An 18702-nucleotide genomic window follows, 5' to 3' on the forward strand; every position below is an offset into this window, starting at 1 on the left:
AAAGAGATGTGAATTGTTTGCCCAGCAGAGGGCTCACACCCCTCCCATTTCCCATCACCCTGCTCACCAGCAGCTAAGCACAGAGTCACGATACTCTACACACAGAAACCCAACTAATCTTATAACAGACTTGCAGTGATAACATAATTCATTTGATACTGATTAAAAATGTCTGATAAGTCGATTTCCAGTGTACTGCGAGAAAGGGTTAAAACTATTGCTGTTGCTGTTGCACTTGGTTCCAGTTTAATTGAATTTTATTTAAAACCCTGTAATTCTGTCCACTCCATAACCACTGAGCCCTTTATAGTTCATATGTCCAAGGAAAAACACCATGTTTAACTTTTTTCCCTTTGCATTTACTTTTGCATCAATAGTTTTTGTATTACTCTACTACTTTCTGAACTTCCTAATGACAATGATATTCTATTAAACATTTCTGTTTTTATTTTATATAGTAATCTAATATTTTCCAGTTCTGAGTAGATAACCATGATTGCTATAAATCTGTGTTTTCTCATTTCCTTACACTTAGCTCTAAGTACAACATCATGACAGATGTCAATATTACGGAATTCCATTAGGTCCATTGAATCATCATTAAACCACAGCCTAATACCACCATGATTGACCACCAGAGGCCTGTAGGACACCCATGATATGAACCCATATGTAAAACACAAAATCTCATTAATAACCATTACAAATTATTGCACGACCACCAGGAATCAACAGAATATTGCAACTTTTCAATAATTTCAACAGTTTGATTCAATACAAAACAATAGGCATTGCCAAAAAGCCACTTTCTGAGGAATCTGTATGTAGAGCTAGATCCTTAATGAGCAAGCCAGTATTGGAGAAAAACAACATGAGGAAGAAACTTTGCGAGGAGCCAGACTCAAAATAGAACCCGTCCTCTTCTAGGTTACACCAGATAGCGGGATTTTGATCACTATTAAATCGACGTTGTACTTTAATTTTTTAAACTAACAGGAGCTACTGGCAAGTGCGTACTTTCATGGTACACGATGACTTCCTCACTCTCATAATTACATATATTTTGTATTAGTTTTACTATAATTACTATAATTAGGAATTCCTAGTATTTATATAATTCAAGATGAATAATCGAATAATAGGCTGTGGGTTTAAGAGGTTAACCAGAACGTTGAAATGTTGTACCTGACTACCTAGGCCATCTATTTATTGTAATGTCCATGGATGGGCAGAAAAAAACATTAAAATCTATTTTGATACATATTATAAAATACCATAAATGTTACACTCACTATAATAGGAACCCTGGCACCCCTGCTCATTCATGCAATTAGCCAATCATGTGGTAAAAATGTCCAGTTTTGGTGAGCCTGTGCCTCCTGTAGACTCAGATTCCTGTTCTTGTCTAACAGGAGTGGAACCCGATGTGGTCTCCTGCTCTGAGATGCTTTTCTGCTCATCACAGTTGTAAAGAGTGCTTATTTGATTTACCGTAGCCTTTCTGTTGGCTCGAATCAGTTTGAGCATTCTCCTCTGACCTATATTTACAGCATTTAGCAGACCCCCTTAACCAGAGCGACTTTCAGAGGTGCTTTATAGCACAAATACATCCTCTTGCTGGCTCACTAGGTCACGAACGAAGACTACGATCAGTCTAAAAACCCTGGCCTCTTTCATCGACAAGGCATTTCCGCCTGCAGAACTGCTGCTCACTAGATGTTTTTTTGGTTTTCGCACATTTCGCACAACAACTCTAGAGATTGTTGAGCATGAAAATCTCAGATCAGCAGTTGCTGAAATACTCAAACCAGTTTGTCTGGGAACAAAAACCATGCCACCATGCCATGTCAAAGTCACTGAGATCACACATTTTCCTCATTCTGATGCAGATGTGAACATTAACTAAAGCTCTTGACCTGCATCTGCATGATTGTATGCATTGTGCTGCTGCCACATGATTGGCTGTTTGGATACTTACACGATTAAGAGGGGTACGTGTGTTCCTATTAAAGTGACTGTATTTTGAAATCCAGAAAAACCTTTCATTTGGAAGACATGAGAAGTGACAGTTAATAAATCATACTGGTGGATGTAAACTAATGCTAATGCTAGGTATCTTTCAAAAATCATACTGGTGGTCTGCATTAATTTATGAAGTGTCAATTAATTATACTGTTTTTTGTTTGTTTGTTTATTTCTTTTATTAAAGTATTACTTTACTTTACTGCTGTTATATTTCTAAAGTTTTGACAAGAGTTTCCTATAGAGCTTGTTACACGATCATAGCCGTTTTGCCTGCTAACTAGCATCTGACTTGCTAGCTTGAAAAAGAACAGTCAGGTGATATCTCATTATGAAGACTCATTACATATCCATGTATGTGTTTTCTAACTGTATAGTAGCTGTATAGAGATGAGTCACTCATCATATTGCTACATGTCTGTTTTCCACCTGAAAATGCTAGCGTTTTTGTTAGCACTGTTGCAGTGTTGTGAATTTTTCACACAGAAGGTTTTGGTAAGTATTTGATGGTCGCAGAGAATTTCTAACCAAATATGGTGCAAGGAGCTGCTCTAAAATCCATCCATTTTCTATACCGCTTATCCTACTCAAGGTCACGGGAGAGCCTGGAGCCTATCCCAGGGAACTCGGGGCACGAAGCGGGGAACACCCTGGATTGGGGTCAGCCCATTGCATGGCACAATCACACACACTCACACACTATGGACGATTTGGAAATGCCAATCAGTCTACAACGCATGTCTTTGGACTTGGGGAGGAAACCAGAGTACCTGGAGGAAGCCCCCAAAACACAGAGAGAACATTCAAACCCCGAACCCCGGAGGTGCGAGGCAGCAGTACTAACCACTGAGCCACCATGTCATCATCATGTCACATATATCTAGTATTTCCTATTATAAAATCATAATAAACCAGGGGTATAAGATTATTAAACCTATTTTAAGACATTTTTACTAATTTAATACTAACCTTTAAATTTTCTTATTCTATTGGCAGATAATTTTGCTTCTTTTTAGAGATAAATGCTTAAATTTTGCAAAAATAACCTGCCAATAGAACAAGACTATTTCAAGCTTGAAATTAGTAAACAATGTGTAAAAATAAGTTTACTGCAATCTTATGAAAGGAAATACTAGATAGATTTGACTATATTCAAGATATTTTCACTTGATAAGATGACATATTTTGGCAGTGTAGTGCCTATTCCTGGTCTATAGTAGCTATATAATCTTTTGTACTTATTATTATTTGTATGAAGATATACTTCTGCTCTGGCTGTCCATTTGCACTCTTTACATGTGTTATATTTTTAATGCTGATTTATACCTAACCCAAAAAAGCTGGTGTATATGTATAATGACAATAAAGTTGACTTGAATTAAATTTTAACACAGTCCACTTGCATCCTTGTAATTAAAATTACAGAGCCATTTATACTTCAAAATGAAAGAAAAACAACAACAACAAAAAAACAAAAAAACAAAAGACCATGACATTTTACTGAGTGGGTGTGTGCAAGCATGCATTTACCTACTGCGTGTGTACATCTGTGTGTGCATGGGTGGTGCACTTGAGAATGAGCAGCCATGTCAATGTGCATGCTTGTGCTTGAAATGTGTTCATGTGTGTGTGTGTACTTCGCCTCTAAAATGTCACCATGCGGATCGATGGGGTTTAACGAGGCCTGGAAGCTTGATCTGCCCACTCTCATTCATGGAATCCCCCTAAAATCATTGTCCCTCCTCCATACTTAACGTTCTCTCACCCTATCAGTGTAATGGGGTCTCGGGGGGACAACAAGCAGCAGCAATACACACACTTACACACAAAGGTTAGGTGATAAGGGTTAGGGTATGTAGCTAAGAAGGCAGGTTTAATGATCTTAAACAGGTTCCTTTGCTACCTTGTGTTATGGCTATAATGATATACTTGAATAAATGTGCTGTACATTGTGATGATATTGCAAATAGGTATATCATTGATTGTAGGCTGATTCTATGGAGTTTAGAGGCTACCCAAATTACTTGAATATGAATTTCATGTATTTGAATTACAGCCAGGTCCATAAGTATTTGGACAGTGACACAATTTTGGAATTTTGCCTCTGTACACCACCAGAATGGATTTGAAATGAAGCAATCATGATGTGATTGAAGTGTAGACTTTCAGCTTTAATTCAAGTTGTTTAACAAAAAATATTGCAATAATCATTTAGGAATTACAGCCATTTTTTACATAGTCCCTCCATTTTCAAAAGTAATTGGACAACTGACATAATCATAACTATTAGGATTATTTTTAATACTTAGATGCAAATGCTTTGAAGTCAATGACTGCCTGAAGTCTGGAACCCATGGACATCACCAAATGTTGAGTTTCCTCCCTTGAGATGCTTTGCCAGGCCTGTACTGCAGCTGCCTTCAGTTGCTGCTTGTTTTTGGGTCTTTCTGCCTTCAGTTTTGTCTTCAGTAAGTGGAAAGCATGCTCAATAGGGTTGAGGTCAGGTGAGTGATTTGACCATTTAAGAACATTCCATTTCCAAGCTCTTGGGTTGCTTTCATGGTACATTTTGGGTCATTATCCATCTGTACTGTGAAGTGCTGTCCTATCAGTTTTGCAGAATTTGTCTGAATCCTGCTACTTCTATCAGCAGTCACATCATCAATAAACACCAGTGACCCAGTTCCATTAGCAGCCACAAATGCCCATGCAATAATACTGCCTCCACATTTGAAAGATGATGCGGTATGCTTTGGATCATGAGTCCTTCCTTTCCTTCTCCATACTCTTCTCTTCCCATCATTCTGGTATAAGTTATTCATGTATCAGAACTGGTCAGGCTTTTTTTTTTTTAGAGTTTTTTTTTTTTTTTTTTTTTAGCAAAGCCTAATCTGGCCCTTCTGATCTTGAGTGTTACCAGTGATTTGCATCTTGAGGTAAACCGTATTTACATTCATGAAGGCGTCTTTTGATTGTAGACTTTGACACTGATACGTCTACTTCCTCCAGAGTGTTTTTGACTTGGCTAGATGTCGTGAAGGGGTTTTTCTTCACCAAGGAAAGAATTCCATGATCATCCACTTCAGCTGTCTTCCGTGGTCTTCCAGGCCTTTTGGTGTTGCTGAACTTACCAGTACATTCTTTCTTTTTAATAATGTACCAAATTGTTCATTAGGCCACTTCTAAAGTTTCTGCTATCTCTCTGATAGGTCTGTTTTGTTTTTTCAGCCTAATCATGGCCTCCTTATATTGAGAGTTCCCATGAACAGATACCAAATGCAAATTCAATACTTGGAATCAACTCCAGATCTTTTATCTCCTTAATTTGTCATGAAATAACAAGGAAACAGGTCACACCTGGCCATGAAACTGCTTATCAGTCAATTGTCCAATTACTTTTGAGCCTGTGAAAATGGAGGGAATCGAGGAATTTGGCTGTAATTCCCAGTTAATGCAATATTTTTGTTAAACACCTTGAATTAAAGCTGAAAGTCTATACTTCAATCTTATCTTGATTGCTTCATTTCAAATGGACATCAAATCCATTGTGGTGCTGTACAGAGGCAAAATTACAAAGATTGTGTCACTGTCCAAATACTTATGGACCTGAATGTATCACATTAAATAAAATTCTTTTTTTTCTCTGGTGTGTTTAGTAAATTTCCATTTTTGCCAATGTTATTTTTTTTGTTTTGAAATTGGGATAAGATTAGCCTTTAAAAATATGAGAATGCAGGTTGTGTTTTTGGGTTTTAAAAATTCCCACAACCTAAACCTTTTTTTTTTCCTAAAAAAAAGCCCACTTTTACTTGGGCTTGCTCATTAGGGATCTAGATCTGCACCCACATTTATGTAAAGATGCTTTATGACGATATTTATTGTTTTACGTCCTATACAAATAATATTACACTGAATGGAATTTATAATTAATGCCATATATATTATGTATATATACTGTATGTATGTATGTGTATATATATATATATATATATATATATATATATATATATATAGAGAGAGAGAGAGAGAGAGAGAGAGAGAGAGAGAGAGAGAGAGAGAGACAAATAGGGAGATGAAAATGAATGAATGCATGAATATATAGAGCCACATACTGTATATCCTATATCTGAAGAATATATACAAAGATTCTCATGTTAAAATAATTGGATTCAAACATTTACACAGTGATTATTCTTCTGTCTAACTGATTATTAAAAAGAGTATTTCCTTTTCCACTGGCCTCAATTAGTTTACTTTAGAAGTTTCCTTAACTAAATATATGAATATTTGCACTTCTGTGATGTTATGTGGCATTTAATCTTGTCCTATTTGAAAATATGTGAAGGTTTAAGCGTTATATGTTGTCACACTGTAAATTATTCAGATTCTTCCACCCCTGGTCAGTGTTCTTTTGAAAGTGCTCTTGCACCAACAAAACTTCACACACTTTCAGACAAAATAATCATTTTTTTCTTTATGATTTCAAAGTGCTGAACAGAGCCTCCAGTGAACCAAAGAGAAAAAAAAAGTAATCCAAACAAATCAAAAAGAGACATTTTTTGTAATCTTGTTTTTTCTTTGAAAAAAAAACAAAACAAACAAAAACAAACAAAAAAATGCACAACTCGTACCACAAGATTTGAAAAATCTATTGGATAAAAACACTTCAAAATATTAGTTTTGTATTGTGTATATATATATATTTATATATTTATATAATTCTCCATTTGTCGCAAATGGTTGCCTTTGGGCGATGTTAGCGGAAAAGCCCAGTCTGTGAATGTGTCCGAGCCCTTTGAGGAGCTGGCCGTCTTTCGCAAACAAAATAAATACAGGCAAGAAAGGCGAGAAAAGAGAAAACCATGCATATAATCTGTTTTTTTTTTTGTACAAATAAAAGACAACTTTTTTTGCAACAAAGTCCTCTGTATTAATAGATGGTGTTAACAATAGAAACTTATAAAAATGAGCGTGAGCACGGAATGTTTCGTCCCTCCCACCCTCTTTCCCACTCTATCATTCCCTCCTTCCGTGCCCCATCCCTCTCTCCTTTCTTTCTTTTTTAAGTGCTTGTAGCCCAAATGCTCCCTTGCACTCTTTTTTAGCTCTACACTTCTAACCCTAAAATTCCCTGGTTTGCAAAAACCAGAAAAAAATAATAGAACTCTACAGTAATTTCAAGTCTGTAGAACTTGCTCAAGAGTTGCAAGAGTTAGTGAGCAGACTGATGTGTGAGACATCTGCTTGGTTTGATATCATTACTTCACAGGGTGAGTCGTAGTATTAAAATAATTTAGAGTTGAAATAGAAATGGAACACACACACTCTCCTGTGCTTTCTACTCTTTCCTACTCTTCTGTCTAATCCTTGTTTTTTTGTTTTGTTTTTTTTTTAAATAGCACTTAGTAAATTGCACTTGTATACAGTTTTGGGAGTGTGATTCGGTGGTTAGAATTTAATGCACTTTGTCTGGACGTCTGTTGATTCGTTTTGCCTCAAGCTTTCCACAGAGACGCATATACACTCTCACACACACTCATTTTTTATGTCCTTTGTGTCTCATGTGTAACTGTGTGTAAGTGTATGTAGAGCATACTGACTGTCTTTTGACTGAATAGAACCCTTCCAACCTTCTATCTCTCAATTTATTACACACACACTGAACCACAGTCCAAAAGCACAGCTCTGCTCCCTCTCTTCCCCACACACACACACACACACACACACACACACACACACATACACACACACAAACACACACACACATTATCAGACACAGAGCTGAGGTGGAAAGAGTGTACATCTGGAGCCTCTTGAGAGAAAATCGAGTTCAGTGAGTCTCTCTTCAGGCTCTGTCCTCTGTGGTGTGTCCCCAACCTGTGGGCGTGCCCAGGCGAGCTTTAGGGCGTGTCTGTATTAGTAGGGCAGTGTGTCCAGGAATCTGTCGAAGAGTGGAGGAGGTGGGACCAGGTCCTCCAGCTTTAAGTAGAAGATCCTCTGTAGGCCTTGAGTGCGCTGTGACCGAAGCTCCATCTTCAGGTCCAGTACGGCAGCCACTGGGGGCGGGGCTTTGCCTGCGGCAGCCACACTTGTGGCCCCACCGGAGCTCAGGTGATCTCGAAGGCAGGAGATGAGCTTGGACTGCAGCTCCTCCACCTTCTTGGGCTCCTTGAGGCCAGGACATTGTTCTGAGGAGAAACAGACAGGTAAAGAATGAGTGTGTGTGGTCAAAGTTCATTTTCTACTGAAGGCAACTGATCTATCTATCTATCTATCTATCTATATGTTTGAGTTACTTAAATTTCTTCTAAAAGCTGAACCATACAATTTATCCAACAAATCAATTTATCCAACATTAAAAAGTAGGCTTGTTTCACTTTCCCCATAAATAGAAGTCAATTTAAAAATAATAAAACCATGTATTATATTTAGGGACAGGTTGTGAGTCATGAAATTGACCTGCCAGAGGAACACTGTTCGACAACATACTTAAACCCTCAAGTGTTTACATTCTCTCTCAGTTGTAAGTCACTTTGGATAAAAGTATCTGCTGAATAAAAAGTTAAATGTAACACTGGATAACAAGGTTTGGTGTTATAACTCAATGTTTTTTTTTTTTATAACTTTATTTCATATTATGTCACTGACTTGTCCATCTAAAACAAAAATGTGACTGTGATTTTTACCGACTGCTATGTTTACTCTAACCTTAAACAACTTTTGTACACTTTTCTGGCCTCAGTCTTCAGAATCTTAAAGGTTACAATCTGAGTTACCTGGCTCTTTGAACTTCTGTGTGTATATACACACAAAAACTGTGTGACAAATAATTTTTTGGAGTAAGTTATAGTCACTGGATTAAACAAAATCCATACAATCCTGACTTCTTGTTGATAATTTGTTGATTATTTTGTTTGAGGCACTTAAACAGTAAGTAAATGAGATAATCCTGCATGTTTATTGACAGGCTGTGGGACAAGGTCTGTGGTTGGATGTCGGCCATGTCAGTCAAATTACCTCTTCCTGTCAAAGTAGGCCAAATTTTCTGACTAAAAGTAGCACATTCTTTAGTGAATGATAGCTTGTCAACATTCCCTACTGCTATTATTTATACTTGCACTTGTACACATCCCACACACCTGCCATCACCATCACAAGGCATCTTTTATGTTTCTTTTGATAAACATGGTTAATTGAGTTGAAGGTAATGTTTATATTGTATTTGAAATTCATTTTTACAATTGTAATTGTTGTTATAAAATCAAAATACACACACTGGGTCAATAAGATTATATTTTCTGCCTCAAAAAGGTGTTGAACTTTATGCAAGATAAGGACATGTTTTTACTATGTACATACACACATGTAGGAAATAAAGGCACACATGATTATTTCTCTAAAGGATTACCATAAACACAGGACAAAATCAGGCCAATTAGTAAAACAATAAGTAAGATAAGAAATGTGCTGCTCAACCGCCAAATTTGTATTACTAATGCAGTTACCAAACGCGACACCACCAGCAGCTTCCTAATGTGAGACTGATGCATGACATACCATCTGCCTCCCCCCTGCCCCTAAATCACACACCATATACACACCTCATACACATAACTGCACTTCTTCTACTAATTTGTGGGATTAAAAAAAGGAAAGGTGTAAAAGGGAAAACTTGAGCATGTCCTTTTGGAGAAAGTTTGTAGTGTGTGTGGTCTGGGTTACAAAAGAACAAATGTCACGCTCGCTTCTAGCTGCTGTCTCACTGAGTTAGTGTGAAGCTTCTGCTTTATCACTTTAATGCTGGTGTGTCAATAACAAGCCTCAAGCCTGCCTACTTCACACACCTCTCACTCCACGCTGGATGTTTCATCAATCCAAATGAATTGCAGATTATAAACTGTTTATATTCACCCTAAACACTTTGTTACAAAAATCCCTATACACATGCATGTTACACATAGATTGAATGAAATGTGCATGCCAGGAGTGGCAATTTAGTGCCAGTGTTGCCATAGCAACAAGTAACACAAGGAGTTATGTCACTTTAGGTTGCTGAAATGAGTATTTCATATTAGCTGTGTGTTTAATCACCTTGCTTACTTCGAAATATTAGTTCGACGTCCTTCTCAGACCTTATCCATAAAAATGTAAAATTGAAAATTTTATATATATATATTGTTGAGGAACTTACATATATAAATATATATATATATATGTAAGTTCCTCAACAGGTGAATGTTTTGCTCCTACTGTGTGTCAGGAGCCAAAAAAATTGTTCACAGTATATGCAAATATTCTGACTGTAGCAGTAATCGGATTCAAACATTTACACGGTTATTATTTTTTTAATTTAACATATTAAATTCTTACTAGGATTGAAATTTCATTTGAATTGCCTTTAATCCATTTACTGTATTTGGATTTAGATTATCGGAAAGTTTTTTATTCTAATTGAGCTATCAGGTAGTTTGTTAAGGGTTTATTAGACTGCATGTAAACATAGATACTTGTGTGTGTGTGTGTTTGTGTGTGTTGCTTTTATTTATTCTCGTGCTGTGGGTGTTCAGCAGCTGCATTGTTCCTCATTCTACTTTCACTCATTCTTTCTCTCGCTCTCTAGGGGCTGATCGATGGCACTCTTTCACTGCAGACACTTTTAGAGGGTCGATAGTTTGAGTAGGGGAGTGGAGGGAGAGAGAGAGAGATAGGGGGAATAGAGGAGAGCAGGGCTCCACTGAGTAGTGCTCGATTCCTCCCACTACAGAGCTAAGTGCTGCTCCATGGAGGCCAACACATACCCACACACACACACACACACACACACACACACACACACATACGCACACACATTCTGCTAAAGGCTGATGGTTCTGGGAACGGACACATGGAAAGATAGGTCTGACCCTTGAGTTCCTCACTTTTCCATAATTTTATTAAAACAGATAATCAGCTATTATTTCTCCTATCATTTATACTGTAGCAAAATTTTTATAAAAATTTAATTTTTAAAAAAATTATTATACTGTAATTATGTCCTTCCTTATGTGTTTCAGTGTGAAAATGTACAATCAAAAATGATGTTTAATCATTGCATCTTACTCTGGTGGACACCAATAGTCAAGCTATGCTAAAAAACTAAATAATATAAAAATAAAATGTAAATCAATCAATCAATCAATCAATCAAACAGAATCATATGAACCAACATATGACCCAGATAAATAGCCAGTTATCCAGCTTACAATATAACAACCTAATTATTGTGACGAAATGAAATATTAAATCAATCACCCAAGACGGTTAACCCGTTATTACTTACAACAATATAAAGTGTGCATTTCTACATAACTTCCTTCTCAGTACGTGATCATACCTAATACATATAAAATGACTGTTTGCAAATGACATGCATGGAATTAGACCACCGATAAAACACATCCTTTCAACTCAGGATAGAAAAAGTGGATGATGTTTATCATTTTTTTAAACCAGAGGATAGCATTCTCCTTCAAATGAAGCCCTGGGTCGCCTTAATGTGTAGCGTCTGTCTCAGTCATGCATGTGCATAATACCTGAAACACCTGCTGGTTCTCACAACACACACACACACACACACACACACAAACACCTGTTTATGTGAACTTTGCCACCCAATAATCAATAATCCCCAGCTGTCCTTATAGAAAATACACAAAACCCTTTTTCATTCTCTATCTCTATCTCTCTCCCGCTCGCTCTCTTTTGCTGTGATTAAAAGGGGATTAGTCCTCCCGTGTAGGTAAACCCAGTCTCGGCCATCACCTGTCCCACACCTGAGATAATCAGCACTGGCCACACAAAGAGGTGTGAATGTGAGAGTGAGAGAGCGAGGGATGTCGAGACGAAGGAGAAAAAGGAAAATGAGAATGTCCCCGAGGTTGCTTATCCTCTCAGTGCGTGTTATGCTTGTGGTGTGTGTTAGCCTTGTGGTGTGTGTTACCTGTGAGCAGCACCAGGGCCGACAGGCACGAGAACGCGGGTAAGTCCAGGCTGAGACTCTGAAGATGAGAGCTAAAATCTCTGATTGAGTCGAGCCATTCTCCGAAACCTCGCAGACACTGCAGCCTGTGGAGCACCAGGCCTGTGCAGAAAACAAACTTCTCCTCTGCCAACAACGACCTGCAGGAGAGAGAGAGAGACACAGAGAGAGAGAGAGAGAGAGAGAGAGAGAAAAGGAATAGGAGTTAGCGCAATAATGAAGTGTTATGTATTCAGCCTCGCAGACATTTCACCCTGTCCAGAGAACAAACTTTTCTGTACAGAAATGGAGAGACAGAGAGAGGCTGAGGGACAAAAAACAGGCAGAGGGGGAAAAAAAGAAAAAGAAAGGAAGCAAAAGAAGAAGCATACCCAAAAATGATAACTATTTGTGTGTTACAGAGAAACTGGAAAGGGATGGGGAAAGTAAACAGAGAGTTAAAGGCCCTGAAAAAAACAAAATACTGAGAAACTAGAGCCAATAAAATCTGACCTTTCATTAGATATTAAAAGAATACCCTGATTACAGCTTACGTACATTCTGTGCCTGTCTGAAATGAACTGAAATGAAGTCCACACCAAGAGGTGGATTGACAATCAAGAAAAATAGAAAAGATGTGCAATGGCCAGAAATGCCCACTATTCAGTTTTCCGATTTGTAGCCATATTTAAAAGTAGTGGATAATATTCATCCTGCTTCTGCACCGCTGTGGAAGGTCCCACGTGGAAACCCTTAAAGACCTTTACCTCCCAAAAACAGTTTATGCTCAAGCCTCACCCTTGCACACACATCTTAAATCTCTATACACAACCTACGTATAAGCTGTTCTTTTACAATGTCTGTTTTTATCATTGTTTGTAATCATTAATATTATGAAGCTTTCTGTTGCGTGAAATTTATTAAACATCTATGGAAGCGTCTCCAGTGTCAGTGCTTTGCAAGAGTAAGCAAGTTTTCTACCATTGGAGAGTCTTACGCTTTCCAGTTTCTCCGTAACATGACAAGCTGTGTTTTATTATCTTACTGTAAAATATACTTCTGTGTAAAACAGCCCTTAGATGCAATAATGTGCCACATACTAATATATCGCTACCTATAGTGGTGCACTATTTTGAGTGTTTAGAGTGGTAGTATGTGGTTTGGGATGTAGGCAAACAAACTACTACAAGCTACAATTTTCATGCCACTGTGAATCTATTTAAACGCTGTGTGTGTATGTGTGTGTATGTGTGTGTGTGTCCTCATGAGTGTTTTTTGTTTGCTTTGGTTGCTTCCGTTTCTCTTGTCCTGCAATGATTCACTAAGCTGCATGCCGATTACAAAAAACTTTTTCTGATACTCTGTTGGCATTGATGAGGCGCAGAGAGAGAGAGAGAGAGAGAGAGAGAGAGAGAGAGAGAAAGAGAGAGAGAGAGAGAGGTTAGGGACTGATCAGAAACTGTTGTTATTTATTCCACCTTCAAGGTGATGTTTGATGGCTGAACTTCAGTCGACGCCACTTTCATCTTTTAATTAATCACCACCGTTTTCTCTCAAAGGAAAAAAACGATATCGTTTTCCGTTATTCTGCGTCTGCCTGACTGATTACATATGAGCACCTACACGCACAAGCGTCCACACCCGCTCTGTCTCATCTCTTCTGAGCTGCCCTGACTGGAGCGGGTTTAAGTCTTGAACGCAGGAGAACAGTTACCATGGGCACAAATGAAAGCCAGCATAGGGAAGAGTACATCAAAGATCGGAACGGGACTTAATTACGTTCGAGCTCTCGCAATTAAAGCTTTTAAAACATTCCTGAGATTTCTTTCCCCTCCTCCAACCCCCTCATCTCTCTCCCTCACTCTTTCGGATGTGGGACAGGACTCATGGAGTGAGTTTGTTATGTTTTTTGCTCAGTGTGGTTTCATCTAAAATGACGAACCAGATTTAAACTGAATGACCCATACGATCTCGCTCGTATTCCTCTCCTCTCCTGTCCCCCCTCTCACCGCTCTACTTCACTACCTCTTCACTAGCAACCCTGCAATTTAGGAAGGAAAAACCTCCTCTCGTTTTCCTGTGGAGTGCTGGCTTCTGCTTGTGAACTGTTAACTGTTCTTCATTAGCACACAATTATGGAATGCAAATGCACTTAGACACAGCAGGAGAGAAGACGAGGACAGGAGAAGGGGTGCAAGTTAAAAAAGAAGACATGTTAAAAGAAAACTCTAGCATTTTTCAACCTAATCTATCTATAGCTGCCTTTATAGTATATAGACAATTGCCGCAAACAACTATTCCTTTTTTATCCTGAGAAAAAACAAAAATCTGATTACACAAAACTCCCTTATTAATAGCATTGAATCAAATTTTTTGTAAATTACGTTCTGATCCTGTTTATACCACAGCACCTTTTTATATTCTCAAATCTGAGTGGCCAGAAGGTAGGTGTTAATTAATTTTCTATAACAGCAGCTCTGACAATAGTGTAAGCTATAATTCAAATGAGTCAAATATTAATATGTTCTATTATGTTATCATATCGATAGTAACAACTCATTCACGGGGATTTCTATGCTGGACACGCTACAAAATATAAGACTTGCATTACAAAGAAAATGTATCATTAATAATTGATATAGTAAAGATTTCTGTAAGGAGATGTTTATTTAACATTTATGGAAGGAGACTCCAGTTTCAGTGCTCTGTAACAGTAAGTTTTACACCATGAGAAAGTCTTCAGGACAGTAAATAACATGGCAAGCTGCATTTTTTTTTTGTTTTATTCATTTCAAGAGAGAGGAAAAAAAGAGAGGCTGTTTATAGCTGCTATAACGGGATTGATAACAGGAACGGACGTCCCACAACAATAAATGCAACTATAAATGGTTAAAAAAGCATGAGGAAATTAAATGTCCTCTGTAATGTAAGAGGAATATTCCACTATGACAGATGGTGTTATAGGAAAATAATCCATGATGGGGCAGTAAGCCCCGAGATGCATTTTATTCCTTATATAATTCATAATTTCAGAAATGGAACTACTTTTTTAGGGGGAAGAATTTGTAGTACTTTATAGGTATAGTGATGTGGGTGGAGTTTTCAGAAAAAAAACACAGAAGCACATGGTTACCAACAGAGCTGCAAATAAAGCGAAATTGCTAGCAATCACAGTATTAGAATAGAACGTGCTTCTTTCTCTCTTTCCCTACTCCAGATTTATGTTTTGTTCCAAAAGATGATGATTGCTAGAGAAAAAAAGTCAAAGTCAAAGTGCTACAGTTTCCGCCTGACTGCCCCTGCATGCAAATAAAACCTTACTGAAAGCCAGGACCGGCTGGTATAAATGTATAAATGGTCTAAATGGCCTAATTGTCTTATTTGCTGTTTTCAAATGGCTTAAATGGATTATTATTATTTTTTTTTTTACTTTTGTGGAACCAACAGCAGCAGCACCACAACAGCACCACCTACAATGAGACTGTGTGCTATTAAGCCTCAACCCTAATGGCTTCATAATAGTAATGCAGAATCGTTCATTCAATATCGTGACTACATTCAGCCATCACTAGTGAAAGCTAACAGTAAGCAACCAGAATTACTTTTTTACCTTTTTATTTGTAGAGTACAAAGATTGTAGTTTTGAATGTGTGTTATATAGTTCTGTATTTTAAAACTTTATTGCATGAATTCAGCAACAGGCTGCTATTATAAACTTGTTTGGTGTAATCTGGTTTTCCGTTTTTTTACTCATTACAATGAAAAAATAGAAATTATTGCCTAGTAAGTGTCTATATGCTACATGCGTAGTAGCTAGAGGATAGGTTAAAGAATGTTGGAGTGGGTGTGGCCTAATTTTAAAAAATTCTTTCTTTTTTTTTCATTTTAATATGAAAAAATAAAATTAAAAAATAAAATTTCCCACAATATAAACAAACTAGTAGTCTAATGTAAATCACCATGACCCTGACCAGGCAGCTACTAAGGATGAGGGAATGAACACAGTGTGCACCGCACAGCACGACACATTAATGAACACAGTCTTTGTCCTGCAAGCTTCATGTGAAAGTGAAATCAAAGTGAAAATCTCTCACTCGTGACTTTTTAGTTGTGTCACACCGGATCCCAGGTCCGATGTGCACCTCTAGGCTCAACCAAACACCATGTGAACAAAAAACAAACAAACAATAGCACACCTCCTTTTCATACCTGTATTTGTATCTGTGTCAAACACATTATCTGTTCAATCGGAATAATGCATTCATATTCGATTACATCCCTACTCTACATATATCTATTACTGCAGTGACGAACACAGACACTGCACAGCTCTAAAGAAAGGGAACAGCAGGTTCTTGAAACCGCATTCTTTACATTTACGTCATGTGCAACAGTTACAAGGGTGTGTGATACACTGTGAATGAGGATGACTGTGTGTTAAAAACACAATGTGTGTAAGAGTTTTGACATGACTGTAAAGGTGCACGTTTGCTCCCGTGTACAGTTCGTACATGCTGCGTGAGCTTGGTTATGCGAGCACATGTGTGACGTAGGTCCGGGTGAGTCAGAAGCCCCCTACTGAGGCTGTGACGGCACCACCCACTGGCCTCCCTCCCTGCACCTGCTCACTCACACACAAACAGAGTGAGAGACATAGAGAATGAAACACACAGAGAGAGAGAGAGAGAGAGAGAGCGAGAGAGAAAGATGAGGTTTGGCTGCATTGCTAGCTAAATGCGGAGCAAAAAAAAAATTCCATTTCCTGTTAAAGAAATCAGAACGCCACTGAGTCACAGCTAGCAAACAAATTAAAAATCGCACTTAGTTTTTATCAAGCCTAGTGTTGAAAAACTTACATCAGTAAACAAAAAAGTTACAAGAAAGACTGGAACGCATGACAGCAACGTGACGTATATGTGAGTGTGTCATGGGAGGGTTGCTACGTATATGTCTGAGAGTTAAGGAGGGTTGCTATCCCATAAATTTAAACAAAGTACATGCCGAAGGTGGTTAGCCAAGTGACCATAGCAACCTCCAGACCAACGAAAGACCAAGAGCATGGAGATTCGAGTTGGTTTCAAATGTAAACTCATTCATCTAGTTGGAAAAAATTCCCAGTACAATCCAATATCGCAGTTTTCAGTATATTGTGAAGATACATATATATTGCAAAGATATCTATCTATCTATCTTTCTATATATATATATATATATATATATATATATATATATATATATATATAGAGAGAGAGAGATATAGAGAGATATATATATATATATATATATATATATATATATATATATTTGGCATCATCACACATGACACTGTTGCCAAACTTATTAAAATTACAATTAAAAACTAGACATCCAGTTTTTTCCACTGATGAAGACACAACAAAAGTGGTGCTGCCATACATAGTCCCCTACGTATGGAGACTTTTGGGACACCCTGTATACAGTGATATAGCAATTTCAAATGTGTTCGTCATTGTATAAGCCCTAATTTGAACCATGAAAGCCATATTTATTAAAACAAGAATGTAGTAAAGTCAGAAGGATCCAGCAGGCCTAACTAATCCCGTCACACACTTTGAATCTCCCCAGGCCATGACTAATATACATTTATAATATAATAAGGTGATCGCTGTAATTAGTTTGAATACCACGTAGTAATAAAAATGTGTGTGCGACCCTTACCTGTTGGCCAGGCGGAGTACGAAGAGCTCAAGGAAGGCTGAGTCTATGAGGAGACTCTGGTCATCATGGTGGAGCTCAGTGAAGCCAGGGAGCCGCTCGGCCCAGCGACGCGTCACCTCCATGGAGCTGGTGAGGACGCGATAGAAGAGCTGAATCTGCTGAGCCTCGGCTAAAGTTCCTGTCTCTACTGCACTGAACTAGAACGAGTGACAAAGAAGATGCGTTAAATGCAGTAAGACTATTTTAGCATTCTGTCTCATTTCTGCTCTTTATATTTCAAGTTCATATTTCAGTATTCTATAATACTTCCCAACTTTATAACCTAAGCTTTGACAGTATATAAGTATCATTATTTGTCATGCCACAGAAACTAAACTGAATTAGAGGTGTGGGGGCGAGACACAGAAAGATAGGGCCAGACAGAGAATGAGGGAAACAGAGAGCAACAGAGAAGGAATAGTGAAAGTAGTGAAAGATAGAAAAGAATGAGAAAGAAACAGAATGACAGAGAAACAGAACGAAATGCAGAAGGCATCAGAAATTGTGAGAGATATAAAACTAAGAGACAGACACAGGGAGAGGTAAACAACTCTAGAATATAGAAAAAAGGTTCAGGGTTCTAGCTTTCTAAAGATGTTAAGACCTTGTTAAATATCATTTAAATATGATTTCAATGTGAAGAAGGACAGCAAGGGTCCATACACACAAGCACACATGTAGCTACCTGGCTGTAGTCGAGCTCCCGGGGGATGGACTGGGAATAGGCGCGGACGAGAGCGTTGAGCAGGCTGAGAGGGGGTGAAGGTGGAGACGGCTCAGGCTGCAGCGGACTCTTCGGCTTCGATGGCAAACGACCTCTCCGCCCCTTCAGGTTATCTGTGCGCACCACTGGGAAATGCACAGACATCATGTACACACGTCACACTCATGCTTCCGCATACTCACATGATCATTACCCACCAAAAAACTTTACCTGAGATGTAAAT

The 18702-nt window shown here is 38.0% G+C and overlaps 1 protein-coding gene across 4 annotated transcripts in view; it reads right to left on the reverse strand.

Moving 5' to 3' along the window:
* Positions 1-6481: 6481 nt before the first annotated feature.
* nr4a3 (nuclear receptor subfamily 4, group A, member 3) overlaps positions 6482-18702 on the reverse strand; it is a 30340-nt gene continuing 18119 nt past the window's right edge. For all 4 annotated transcript variants that reach the window (XM_053228004.1, XM_053228005.1, XM_026924343.3 and 1 more), the window contains 4 exons: positions 18441-18604; positions 17717-17913; positions 12002-12180; positions 6482-8210 (listed from right to left, as the gene is read on the reverse strand). In XM_053228004.1, coding sequence (XP_053083979.1) covers positions 7939-8210; positions 12002-12180; positions 17717-17913; positions 18441-18604 — 812 coding nt within the window. In that variant the 3' untranslated portion in view covers positions 6482-7938. The remainder of the gene's footprint in view (positions 8211-12001; positions 12181-17716; positions 17914-18440; positions 18605-18702) is intronic.

The sequence above is a fragment of the Pangasianodon hypophthalmus genome, chromosome 22 (genome assembly GCF_027358585.1).
Source record: "Pangasianodon hypophthalmus isolate fPanHyp1 chromosome 22, fPanHyp1.pri, whole genome shotgun sequence".
Lineage (NCBI taxonomy): Eukaryota > Metazoa > Chordata > Actinopteri > Siluriformes > Pangasiidae > Pangasianodon > Pangasianodon hypophthalmus.